Here is a 14,120-nt window from a genome sequence, read left to right as displayed (position 1 = left end):
ACATAAGTGGGAGTAACCTGAGAAAAGAGTAATTTGTGTAACTTACTGATACTCCCTGGTGCATTTTTTTCCACCCTGCCAGTTTATCACTTGCTGAAAAGTACTGGCATCTCTGAATGTGCAAAGTTCCTGTGCAAAGAAAAGTGCAAAGAAAAAGGTACCATCACCCCCCGCATTGCATTATAGTGTATTGCAGTATTTACCTGTGTCAGAACATGGTGCAACAGGCCAGATTGCAGGTAATAAGATTAATTACTCTCAGAAGGGTAGTTTGTTCCAAGCACTTGATTATTTCTCTCAGTGGTAGAACTCTTTTTTGAAAGAAAAAGTACACACAATTTTATAAGTTAGAACTTAAATAGTGTGTCAAAATAATCATATAAACATTTACTGAAAGATAAGTCCCACATAGAATTGCCTTGCTGGATTAGTGTAAGAGATCTATCTAGTCCAGGATTCTGTTTCTGGGAAGCCAACAAATAGGACATGAAGGCAAAAGCCATTCTTTGTTTTCTCCCAGCCACCTAGAATTCATACCTGGTATTCACAGGTATAGTGCTTCTGAACATGGAAGTTCAATTTTGCTATCCCAGTGAATAACCATCAATAAATCTAACCCCCTGGGAATGAGTCAATACCACTTTTGAAGTCATCTAAATTAGTCACCATCACATCTTGTGAGAATAAATTTAATTATTCATTATGTGAAGAAGGACTTCATTTTATCTGTCTTGAACCAACTGGCAATAAATTTTGCTGGGTGATCCCAAGTTACAGTTCTAGTCAATAGGACTTGTTCACGAATAAGATTGCAGATGACTGCAGAGAATTACAGCCTCTATCTCTGAGTGTTTTGAGAGATTCCATATAGCGTAGGCTCAGAGTTTTAAAAACTGAAACCTGGAATCAACTTTCTTGCAGAAAGCTCAGATGGATTCCAAGTTGGAAATTAAATAAAAATGTAAGTTAATTAATATGACAGTTACAAAACTGGTGTTGTGCTCTGAGTATCAAGTAGATTTTTGGCAACAAAATGGATGAGTATTGTTAAATAGAAAACACATTTCTCCTCACGCCAAGCCTTCAGATCTTACTGCCAGTTTAAACATACATTGTTCCAGAGATGGCATCTAGCCATTCTCCAAAATGAAATAAAGAAAGCAATGCCACTAAAGCAAAGCCAAATCAAAAGATGTGTGAAGCAATGAATGGAAATAATGCAATTCAGGCTGCCATTTCAGATTTTAATAGGGATCGACCCAAAATATTTCAGTTTGTATGTGATGGTGAGGGACAAATTTCAAAGGCTTGCTGTTGGATGTACTCAAGATTAAATTGCACAAAACAAAAAGCATGAAGAGCATTTGTTGTAGCTGCTTCTTAATACATAGTTACTATACCTTTAACAGCTGTAACTGTGCTATTGATACATGTCAGCCAGTCACCCTCTTTCCTTTTTTTTCAAAGTAATGGTGTTGATGCCTTTGGCATACATATTTTACTAGTGCCCTTAATTGTATTCCTAGGGTCATTCTGTTCTACTGACTGGTCTGTGAGGCAGAAGTATACTTTGTTTTCATATATATTAAGAAAAAAGCTGTGCTTTTTAAAATCCATAATTTATTTTTAGTCTTAACTGAAACAGTTCTTGGAATAATCTAACTGCTTTCAAAAATATAACAGCCAAATTAGATGGGATAGCAGAAGAGGCGTGATCAGATTTCCCACTTTTTAAAACAGAGTAGGATAGCATTTCCACTTGGTACCACAATGCTAGGGGAGGAGGCACTTAATCCTGCTTCCCCTTGCTGTTTTCTTGATGGAAATGGCAGTTCTCCCAGAAATGTTTTTTTTTGGGGGGGGGGGAGGCAAAATAATATACATACCATCTTCAAGGGAAGCCCTTTAAATAGTGCATCAGTCTTAGTACAATCTGGAAATTACCAAGCATGACCTTTAAGGTTTTAAAGACTTTTGGCCTTATCCTCATTCAGCAAGGGAGAAACAGCCTTCTACTTGTGTGTCTCATGTAGACGCTAGGGATGGAAAGATCTGTCAATTTCAGTTCTCTGTTTCTCATTTTTCCAATCTTAAATTCAGGTCTCCACATTTCTGCAGCAATTTGCACATTTTTTCTTTTAAAAAATTCCTCATGAAAATTCTCCTGCATTTTACTGCAAATTTCTCCTAATAAAACACATTTTTGTAGGCAGATTTGACTAATGTACACATTTTTTGTACATGTTGTCATATAATGAATTTTTGTATGTTATTTCCACTAATATATTCATTTTTATGCACTTTCTCATTATATATGCATTTTTGTAAACATTGGTTGGTGAACTGCATCACAAAATTTGAATATGTGCAAATTTCAAAGGATGGCTGGGTTTCGGTTCTCATATTGTTTTGAAAAATGTGAATTTGATAGATTCAGCTTGAAATGTGAACTGAATCAGAATTCATGCTTGTCCCTAGTAGATGCACACTGGATATTAATCTCTGTATTTATTACAATGGTCTCCCAAGCTCCAAAGAACTGACTGAATGTGCTTTTTGATGTGCATGGGGATTCACATTCCCAATTAAAGCCACCAGTTGTTACCCATGACTAATGGTTCATAATGAGAGCAGAATTGCAGCAAATATATTCTTAAAGAGACAACTTTCTTAGATTATACACTAAGCTGCAATTGAAAAAGAAAAAGGTGTGTGTTGTGATATAACAGTTGTACCTGTGGACCAATTAAAAGTGTAGGGTAAGAGTTATCCAGTATCATCTGGTGTTTAGACATTTTGGAAAATAGTCACAATGAAATCCAGCATTTCTTTAAAAATCCTTTAAAGAATTTTTGTTTGAAGAGAATTCGTGATGGAACATTGGTGGAAAAATTAACATGGACTTAATGTAATTTTTACAGAAGAAAAACTGACTGGAAAATCTAAAGCATAATAGATGTCAAGGGTCACTGGTCACTTCTCTGCTGAACCTGAATTTCTTCTGCTCCTTTCTTCCTTTTGTCCTTTGCTTTAAATGTATTTTTAAAGTACTTTTCAAAGTATTAATTTTTTTGTCCATTATTTCAATGTTTGAGAGCATGAATGTGCTACGTGAAAGGAGGGTTGCCATGGTAATATCTCATTATTGCTGAATTGGAAAATAATTACCAAAAATCCCAGGTAACCTGTCAGTGCATGAGTTAAGGATGCCTGGGAGCAGCCTTGACTCTTTTTGTTGGAAAAAGATATTTTTTTGAATTATCTTTCCTTCTTGTAATTATACTTTTTTTTCTAGTTTGGTTTCCTACACCATTTGGCTGTGAATGCCACTTGGCTCACTGGCAAATATTAAAAAGTGATTTTAATTGGGAACATGCCTTCACTACTGTACTTCATGTTTATGCAGTTTCCTGGCTTCAGTTTCTGAATGAATGAATGAATTTTTACTTTTACCCCGCACTTTTTCCAAAACTGGAACTCAGGGCGGCTTACAAATAAAAACTACACATAGGTAAAAAACATACAAAAATATACAATTAAAATAGAATTAAACTATTCGTAACATTAAAACCATAAAACATACACTTAAGATACTAAGACAATTTAAAACATTAAGAATAGGACCATAGAACAATACAACAGATTTCTTTCTTCTTCTTCTTCTTCTTCTTTATTTAAAGCATGCAGAAAACATCTGATTAAAAACCTTGAATAGCATTCAAATTGTGATAGAAAATGAATGTTTATACTTTTTTCATATAGAGAATCCATAATTTAATTTCTACACTTTCCAGCCACTAGAATCTTTAGATATAAACGAAAGCAAGAAATATATAACTTGAACAGAGGTCCTATCACTTTTACTTCCCATACAGCAGCTGTTCTCAAACTCCTCTTCACCTGACCCCTGGATAACTAGAAAATTGCTGGGGGTTTCCGCAGACCACTTAATTATTCCCCCCCACCCAGTGCTGGCATCATCATCGAACCCAGTACCATATTTTGAAAATCACAGGCACTCGGTCAGGGTCTTTTTAGGTTGTCTGATAAATCTGTTGATTGTCATAATGGTGCTTGATCCCAGTTGTGACAAAGAATAAATCAAGTGCAGAGCCTAGAACAGATATTCTCAACTGTTCCACCATTCCAGTTTGAGAACTGTTGGGCAGAAGTTATCAAAGCCCAGTCAAACTGACTGACTGCCTTCTAGAATTTCCAATTCTCCCCAAAAGGCCCACAATTACAGATGTAACATTTCAGAAAATTGTGAAGTCATAGGGTAAAAGGGGATTTTTCCTGGGAAAAAACAGAAATATTTTTTGGGGGGGAAAGTAAAAATATGTAGTACTGTACTTTTTTTGTTTTAGTATACTTTACAGATTGAATAGGGTCGCCATAAGTTGTGATCTACTTGAAGGCACATAACAACAACAGATTGAATACCAGTGTTACTTTAGGAGCATAAAATGTATTATGTATAACTTGGTTTGCTATACAATTAGCATATTTGGTATATTAAAAGTAGAATTTATTCAGTCAATAATTACAAATTAAATTTACTTTTTAAAATTTTATTTATTTTATTTTTGATTTTTAGAAATGGAGCTACAAGCTCCATGTAAGGAACCTAGTATCTCTTTGGTTTTGCCAGTTTATTAGGAGCTGGCAAAAAAAAACCATAAGAACTCATCAACATTATAATAAAGCAAAGACAATTATTATGTATTCTGAAAATTATTATGCCTCCTCTAATCCTCCACAGTGTCTTGCAGACATAAAGCACTCATTTCTGTAAAAAGAGCTGAATAAAATGAGGGAGACCAAGACTCAATGAATACTATATGAAATTTAATAAGTCTTATTTTCTGAGCTATCAGTCTGTTTCTGCTTCTTCATATGTGTCATCATGTTTATCATGGACTTCTAAAAACTGAAGGTTTCCCAAATTAAAACAAGTTTCCCTACCCTTTAACATATCAGTTTATTTCTTGATTTGGTGTATTTCCAAGCTTAGACTAGGGGTTTTTTTTCACATGCTGCAGAAGATGGAAGAATTTGAAGTAAGCAAGAGCAACCAGAGGCTGTGTTGTGCAAAGACCTTGCCACCATGTTATAGAAGCAATATGTTTGGCACAATCCCAGACTGCACTCTTGGACCAAATACCTGAAGATGTTCTGTATTCTACGACATTTATGCATACTTTTAATTAAGTATACTTTCAGCTCCTTTGTGTTGCTTTGTACTCCCCCCCCCAGTTTTTTGAGATGCAAGAAGAAACAAATTCAACTATGGCAACAAGAGAAAGCCTACAAGCAAAGAAACTGAAGTTGTGACAATGCCAGTGTCTCCTGCTATAAGATAAAAACATATATCATTTTTAAACATTTTATTCATCTTTCCAAAAGAAAATATTTCATAATCCAATTTAAAAAAAAATGGGGGGCAGAGCAAAGGCTTTGGGGGGAAAGGAGAAAAAGCCCCCCTTTTGTTGTTCTTTTAAAGCAGGCCTTCAGATCTCTACCCACAGCACTCCAGAAAGCAGGGCTCAGCAATTGGCAGACCCGAGGCTAAATCCAGCCCCCCTTCCCAGTGGTGCCATCAATCCTTTTAGTTGCCAAACCTGGAGATAAAGGTGTGAATGAATGCCATCTGTAGCAACTGTGGAATAGTATTAATGTCTGTGAATGCTCTCTCATTTGAGAGTCAGCTGCATGATTCTATGGAGTCAACTCATTTACAGGAACCCTCCTCAGCTGTTAATATCTGGAGCAGGTTTGGGGTTGGCCTGTTGTGCAAAGCTGAACATCTCCCATATACGTTCTGTGTATGTTTTGGTGCCTCAGAATTTAGAGTGTCAGTGAATGGACAGATGTACAAGATTTAAAAGGGGTTAATTTTGTTCTGAAACTTGACAGGAATTATTACACTGTGGCTATCTTCTGAGACAGAAATGAAATTCTGGAGAACTATCATCTCTGATGAGGCTGTTAATCTTTTGTTCTCAAGGGTGCTGATTACTGGGGATCACAGAATCTGGGGTTCCAATCTTGAGATCTCCATTGTCATCTATCTACATTGCTGGGGGCAGGGAGCTTGGACACAACAATTGCAGAAACATGGTTGTTAGTGGTAGTATTTATTTTTATAACAGTATTTAAAGTGTTATTACAATGCAGTATTTATTCTAGTGTGATATTTTATAATATGATGGTCGAGAACATCTGCCCCTTCATTACTATTAATTAAAAAACAAATTATTCCAATTTCTAAATGACTTAGTAGTCCGATTGTATATTCCACAGTAACAGAGCATGGGACCAAATGATATGGTGACATTGGTGGTATGAGGTTATTGATATAGAAATGGAGGTCGAGGCCACAAAGGGACAGCCTTGTCATGCAGTGTTAAGATGCTGCTCAAAATAGTATCTCACTAGGGTGCCGAAATCGGTTTTAATCTTAAATTGTGTTTTGGTTTTAAAGAAGAATTACAGTTTTATAGAAGAGGCTTGTTCTATATGTTTACAAATGAGATTCCTCTTTTCAGTATCCAGCCATTTTGAATTATTGGCAATGGCTTTTTAAAATATTTTTTCTTTACTGAGAATGTTTAAAAAAGAAACAGCAGTTGGGAAAAAAACAATACACTACATCTGATTTCTTCCTGTTTAAAAAATGGTTTCTTCCCTCATAGGACAGTGACAACCTCTGGTGGGATGCGTTTGCAACGGAGTTTTTTGAAGATGATGCAACCTTAACTCTTTCATTTTGTTTGGAAGATGGACCAAAGCGATACAGTAAGGGGCAAATGTATTATAATATTTCACTTTGGCTTTTCTGTATTCAGAGAACTATATTGGTTCAGGTGGTTGGTGAAGACCTGGGTTTTTAAAAACACCTCTGGTTAGTTGTGTGATTTTGCTGCTGCAGTTCTGTGTTATTTTTGTGCTGCTGAAATTTCTTAAATGGATAAACAGTTAGCCCCCATGACTCTCTTTGGAGAAATAGGCATGCTAGAAATTTTTACAATAAACCTTTTTTTCTCTTGGGGAGGGAACTGTTCTGAGGTGATGTTGAAGTAAATGACTGCCTGGGAATGATCTGGTGTAGAGTAGGTTTAACCCCAGAACACAATATTTCATTCTTTATATATTTAATTTGTTTTTCAAAACAAGTAGTTTGCAAAATATAAAAAATCAAGTAAAATTTAGAGGGCATGCTAAAATCCACATTTTAAAGGGACTGAGGCATAGTCAGAAGGTCTTCCCTGGATTTGAGTTAGGAGAATAGGCCTGCAGATGACAAGGTGAGCTGGTATTGGTTTATAGACTCTAAAGCTTACTCAACCCCCTCCTGTTGCTTCCCCCTTCATGTGACAATGGCCCTGATGCCATGTCTCCTGTCAGCCCCCTTCCCAGTCGTCCACACATTGGTACAAAAGGTCTGAAGGGAGGCGCCTGCTAAATGCTATATGAGTCTCCCCATGCAGATTTAAAGCTTGCACGATCAGGGTTCTAAAGTGTGTGAGGAGCTTACACAGGTACAGCAGGCACCTCACTTCAGACCTTCATCCCCCAGCACAAGGACCAGTGAGGACACAATGGTGGAGCAGGATCAGCAAAGCATGACAGAGCTGTAACTGCGTGAGGAGAGAACAACTTGGCATAGTGGGATCTGGGGTTGAAGCCTCTTAAAGTTAATGCTTGTAACAAGGTATGTGAAAAGAATGTGTTCAGTGCTAGTAGAAGTTACGAAAGGACCTAAAATAATTCAGCAAGGAATGCTGACCCAGAAGGCCAAGCAAGATATGGCATTGCTGGCACAATAAGTTAGAGCCCCTAATTCGTGGAGGGGAATTTGTGACCCTCTGGAAATTGTTAGACTACAACTCCTGTTATTCCTGACCATTGGTTATGCTGGCTGGGAATTGTGAGAGTTATAGTCCATCAACATCTGGAGGGCCACAGGTTCCTTTCCCGTGCCCTAATTAAATGTATACAACGTAAGTAACCTTTTTATGCCTCTGAACAGACTTTAATTTATGGCACTGAACAATCAGTTAAGGAATATCCTATACCTGCCATCCATACATCTGGAGGGTACTTTGTTGGCTAGCCCTGCTCTCAGGTTTGGTCAACAAAACTATCTACCATCAACAGTTATTGCACAAATAATGGACCTCTGAAAGATGAAATTAATAATGAATAGATTTAAGTGATATTAGTTATGGAAGGGAACAATATAATCAGCAGGTACAATTTTTGTTGCATTGGAATCATCATGAAACGAATGAAGCAGTGATTATGGATGTATTAAATATTATTTCATTAACTGTATATTTGTATATATCATATTTATGAATTAAAAAAACGCAGACCCATCCACCATCAATCTCTTCGTTTTGTGTAAGCTTTCCCAGTTAAGAACACAAAAGCTTCAAAAATCACTACAACAATTTGTTCTTGGATCACCAACTCTCAAGGGGTCTTGCAATTATTTTATCTTTCAATCAGGGTTTAGGTTTACAGGCTTGCTCTGATTTGAACTCTCCACACTTAGCAGATAGTACAGCCATTCAAATTAGTTGTGACAACAGGAATATTTTTTACTCTTTGACAAAGACTTTCATACATAGCCATGTATTGCAGAAACACAGTCCTGTCCAATCTAACTGGACATTAATTGCTTTTTTACTGATATATCTTTGCCTCTTAGACTGATAATACAACTAGCAAATTTGATACCTGACAAGTTGATTCAACCTAATTGGGACAGATCAGCCACTACCAGTTTTGCTAGAGGCTGTAATTTGAAGGTCTGTACAGTTATCACTTGCTTTGAAAGGCTAGAAATAGTAATTCTGTCAACAATAATCCCTTAAATGGTGTTCAAAGTAGCTTTTCCTTTGGCTCCTCCAAAAAGAGGCAGCACTTGTCAAATAAACACCCAGAGACAACTGATAAAATGAATTAAATGCATGTGGGTGAAACAGTGACAGTCAGTCACTACAGGAAATAGAAGAATCTTCCGAGATGTGAAACTCAAAATGTGAAGGGGTTGTGGGGAGGGGGAAAGAGAAAACAAGGATTGCTCTGACTGACTTGTGTTGAATAGAATTTGCTGCACAGCTTTGTAAGTTTTTATCTACCTTGGTTCATGATATGTAATTATAACTATGTGAAATACTTCACTCAAACAAACTGAAAAGCCCTACCCCCTGATCTGTTGCACTGAAGGGGCTTGGATGAGGTGCAGGTATTCTTCCAGCTGGCTCTACCATCCTTTGTCAGCAGTGGGGCCCAGCTGGTGCAGAGCTCCTTAATGCACCTTGTTCTAACTGCAGACTGGGAGAAGCTATCATCAGTGACAGCCAGTCACTGAATCTGGGAGGGGAGGAGGCAGAGATGGGTCAGCAAAGCATCAACTGGATCCTAAACTGGTTGGGAACTTAATCCGGGTTTATATGCTGTGTGTGTCTCGGAACTGGCATAGCAAAACTACAAGATCCCCCCCCCCATTCTGACCAGCATGAGCAGCAGGGCGGTGGATATGGTGGTGGGTGATTCTACTACAGTAGGGCCCTGCTTACTGGCGCTTTGCTTACCAGTGTTCCGCTAATGCGGCGGCTCTCATTCCCCATTTTAAAGCTGATTTTGCGGCATTTTGTGGCATTTTTGCGGCATTTTCACGCGACGCGCCCCATTATACTCAATGGGATTCTGCTTTACGGTGATTTCCACTTTACGGCAGGGGTCTGGAATGGAACCTGCCATATAAGCGGGGCCCGCCTGTACTCCATTAAGTCCTGCTGTTCCCCTGATGGTGTTATGACTGCTTCCCAAGTTTATCAGCAGATAAAAAATTGTGTTGGATAAAAACAAAGAAACAAAAATTTTAAATCACATTTTTAAAAAATCAGTTATAGTACATGGTTTAAAAACAACCATGGAGAAAAATATCAGCCTTCTACAGTTAAACATTATAAATGCCATAACAACTCATGTAGTTACTATTGGGGGGTTCCTACTGGGACTATAATCCAGAAGATTCTTTCTGTATATCACCAGAGCCTGGATCTTATATTCCTGTTTTATGCTGTCCGTACTTAGGTCTCACATCGTGAATTTTTATGCCTCTGCAAATGACAAGTATTTACTTTCTGTATCCTGGATAAACAGTTGTTGTTATGGTTCTTTATTAATTTACACACTTATTAATGCCTGGCGCCAACACTGTTATCTTTTCGGCGCCAGGTCAAGACTTTCCTCTTCTCCCAGGCATTTTAGCATGTGTTTTTAAAATATGTTTTTAAATTGTGTATTTGTTTTAATGTTTTTGATTGCTGTAAACCACCCAGAGAGCTTCGGCTATGGGGCGGTATACAAGTGCAATAAATAAATAAATAAATAAATAAATAAATAATGCCAAAATAGGCTTACTCACAGTAAATTCCATATTGTTTAATGGGGCTTCCAAATAGGCACATATAGGATTACAACTTAAGTATGTGATCTAGCTCAGTATCCTTGTATGGATACTCACTCAATGTCCACTCAAATGCCACGCTCACTGTCATACTCATACCTCAGTCGACCTCTACCTGCATAGATTCACATTCATACATTCTCTCCCCCACCCCACCTCTTTGACTCTCAACAATTCCCTAGGTTCAAATAGAAACATACTACAACATTACTGGTCCATTCTTAACTGTTCTTTCACTTTTTTGTGTGTGTAAAAGTTACATTAGATATTTTAGATGCAGAATTTCAGTTTTCTCAACTAAGGAATTGAATTTTATTAATTGAAGTTGCCAGCCTGGTCTGTTTAAGGCAGTGCTTGCTAACCTTTTGGGCTCAGTGAGCCTGTTTCAAATTTTGAGAGAGTGTTGCAGTTGCCAGTCACAAAATGGCTGCCATAGGGGACATGGCATATCACTAAATTAGAGTATAATCATGGCTGCTGCTTTCCCCAACCACCCACCAACCAGGACAACCTCATGCTTGCTATGGGACGTCACCTATGTTCTTCTGGTCCTGATTGTGGAAATCATTGAATATTCACACACACACACACACACACACACACACACACACACACAGATGTTGTTGCTGTCTAACAATGACAGAGAGCATTTCCAGTACCAGAAAAAATTTACAAGGTGACCACACCACACTCTCTCTCATACACACAAAGCACATGCACACACTCACTGCACACACGCAGACCACAGACAAACATGTATCTTTCTGTCACCCATGATCATACACTCCACAGCCACACCTACATCTCTCTTTGCCCAAAGGACTATCTCTCAATCACACCAACATACAGATCATTCAGAAAAGGAAGTGACTGTCCCCTCCACCCTCAAAATATCCCCCGAAACAAATGCAAGGACCACAAACTTGGGGCCTACGAGCACCAGGTTGGTGATTCCTAGTTTAAGGCCTTTAGGAAAGTCTGAGACAGGAGGATTCAAACCCTGGGCATTTAACAGTGTAATTTGCTTTGCCTTATAAATTTGTTCAGATACCTGACTAAAGGTGCATTCCAAACCCACTTTAAGCTGGGCTGGGTTTGTTTGTTTTGATTGGTCAGAAGTGTTGTTCTGCTCAGCTGAGCCAGCCTCTGCTTGCATGGACCTCTCCCTTTCGCCTGCTGAATGTATGGGCAGACAGAAGTGCCGCCATTGGGATTCCCTGTCAGCAGCCAGCTTAAAGTCCTGAAATGGGGCATTCTAGGGTTGGGGTGGGAGAGAGACTGAACCAGCCCAGGATCCATTACTATTTATTTATTTACTGAATTTATATTTTTATTTATTTATTTATTAGATTTGTTAGACGCCCATCTGGCAGAGGTTAATCTGCCACTCTGGGCGACGTACAACAAAATACAATACAATCCATGTAAAAACAATTCAAAAAGCAAACAGTATAAAATTTAAAAATGGAAGAAACCCCCATGGAACTACCCTCTGCCACCCTAACCCCCTTCCCAAGCCTGGTTAAAGAGCCAGGTTTTCAAGGCCCGACAAAAGCATAACAAGGAAGGGGCAAAGAATTCCAAAGTGAGGGAGCCACTACTGAAAAAGCTCTGGACCGTGTCCTCCCCAATCTCACTGCTTTTGTTGGGGGAATAAGAAGCGAACCATTGAAAGACGATCTTGTAAGCCGGCGCCCCTGGTGTGAGTGGAGGCGACTCTTTAGGTAAAGTGGGCCAGCCTCGTGGAGCGCCTTGAAAGTTAAAGCCAGGATCTTAAATTTGGCCCTAGCAACCACCGGTAGCCAGTGCAGTTCCTTAAGTACTGGGGTAATATGATCACGGCAGCGGAGGCCCTTAATCAGGCGAGCCGCCGCATTCTGCACTAGCTGCAGCTTACGGACCGTTCTCCAGGGAAGACTCACATATAACACATTACAATAGTCCAGCTGGGACAGCACCAGAGCATGTACCACATTAGGGAGCAGGCGGCTCCCTACAGAATATCCTGTTCTTCCTCCTGAGGGAGCCCAGGGCAGCATGCTACCCCTGCTGCTATCACATCATGGCAGCAGGATCTCAGCCCAATCACTGTCAGTCTGGCACAATGTGTTGCCTCTTCCCAACAGACACCCAGGGTTTGGGTTGTGTCCTAACCCCTCTTAAGCCCCATTGAATTCAATGGGACTTTGTTCTTGATAGACATGATTAGGATTGCAACCTTGCCCACAAAAAATGTTACTGTCTTTCATGTCATGCCACCAGAAATATTACCATTTCCAAAACTTGAAGCTGGTCACAAAAATCAGCTCAGCAATGGACTCCCATTTTAGCTTTAGGCAAATTGCTCCCTTAACAACCCCAGATTCACCACAGTTAAATGGGAGCAATAGTTTGGTGGATTGGTGGGATAAATGGGAGATTAGGAAAATATTGTCTGAGCCATGGGATAAAGAATAGATAAAAATAAATACATGTAACATAATCAGTGTTGCCTGGATACAATTTTGCTTCATTTGTTGCGCTCTAAGGATTAGGTAGGGAGAAGAAATCTGAATTTATCTCAACAAAAAACATCATTTTCATGGTTCCTGATGAAAAACATGTTGTCTTCCTGTTAAGAGTCTCCTAATCATTGTGCAAGAATAAATGCTAGACTCTGATCCATTGTTGACCAAGCTCTTTGTTTCTCTGAGACAAAATATTTCCAGAACAGATAAAAGAAACAAGTTTGATTGACAGTCCTTAGCAGAGTCTCATCAGCTGCTGTGCTGACAGTGTAGTGGTGTGCATTTGCTGATGTGGTGAGGGCTGACAGATGACTGACAGCCCAAGACTATGGAGATGGGGAAAGATGATGCATGCTCAGTAAGAATAATGTGCAGTGTTTATGCAGCACTGCAGAGAAGGGGAGCTGGGAAGGTAACTCTTTTAGAGTTAGGTGGCAGAATGGAATATACTGCTAAGATTTTTCTTTTCTACCTCCCAAAATAGTTGTGTTTTTTAATTTATATTTTGTTGTCAAACCTAAAGGTTATATAACACTCTCAGTGAAAGCAAAACCAGATTATTGATAATTGTTTCCATAAAAAAATGTGTGTTACTGTTCAGAAATTTATGGTGCAGCTTAAACCACCATTGCAAATATATAGCTTTTGGTTATTATTTTATCTTTGCTATTAATGATCATTCTGATTTCTGCTGAATAAGCTGGAAATAAATTAAATAATAATAAAATAAAAATAAATTGAAACTAGCTAATAACTGGGATAATAATTTGGACACCATCTCACAAAGGCGACAGCCCCGTTTATAGATGTGTTTCAGACATGGCCACTAAGAATGTGATGTTTCCTACAGAGCAGAGATCGTAGGCCAAGTTTTGTCATGTGAAGTGTTTTGCTTGATAGAGGCTAGAAGGGAAATCTTCATGCAGTGGATTGATGCTTAGAAAATTTGTACAGTATGGTATAGGGCTGAAACATAATAGCCCCCAAAATCTACTACCCCATCCATAGGAAGTTAATAGGGCACATTTTATCAATTTTCAGGGTGCAGATGAAGTTCTTAGAAGAATTTCAAAGGCTTACTGTGGTGATGAATGGCAGCAATTCTATCTCTCCCCCCCCCTTCATTT

At 38.6% G+C, this 14,120-nt stretch overlaps 1 protein-coding gene across 11 annotated transcripts in view; it reads left to right on the top strand.

Moving 5' to 3' along the window:
- LDB2 (LIM domain binding 2) overlaps positions 1-14,120 on the top strand; it is a 307,652-nt gene that overhangs the window by 93,961 nt on the left and 199,571 nt on the right. For 9 of the 11 annotated variants that reach the window (XM_061584223.1, XM_061584221.1, XM_061584222.1 and 6 more), the window contains exon 2: positions 6,696-6,798. The exons of 1 other annotated variant lie outside the window; for it this stretch is intronic. In XM_061584223.1, coding sequence (XP_061440207.1) covers positions 6,696-6,798 — 103 coding nt within the window. Of the gene's footprint in view, positions 1-6,695; positions 6,799-8,716; positions 8,817-14,120 lie in introns of those variants that run through there. One more of the 11 variants, XM_061584224.1, reaches the window with a different exon arrangement.

This window comes from Rhineura floridana, chromosome 9 (genome assembly GCF_030035675.1).
Source record: "Rhineura floridana isolate rRhiFlo1 chromosome 9, rRhiFlo1.hap2, whole genome shotgun sequence".
NCBI classification, from domain to species: Eukaryota; Metazoa; Chordata; class Lepidosauria; order Squamata; family Rhineuridae; genus Rhineura; species Rhineura floridana.
Note: the sequence above shows the minus strand (reverse complement) of the source record. Positions and strands in the feature narration are given on the sequence as shown.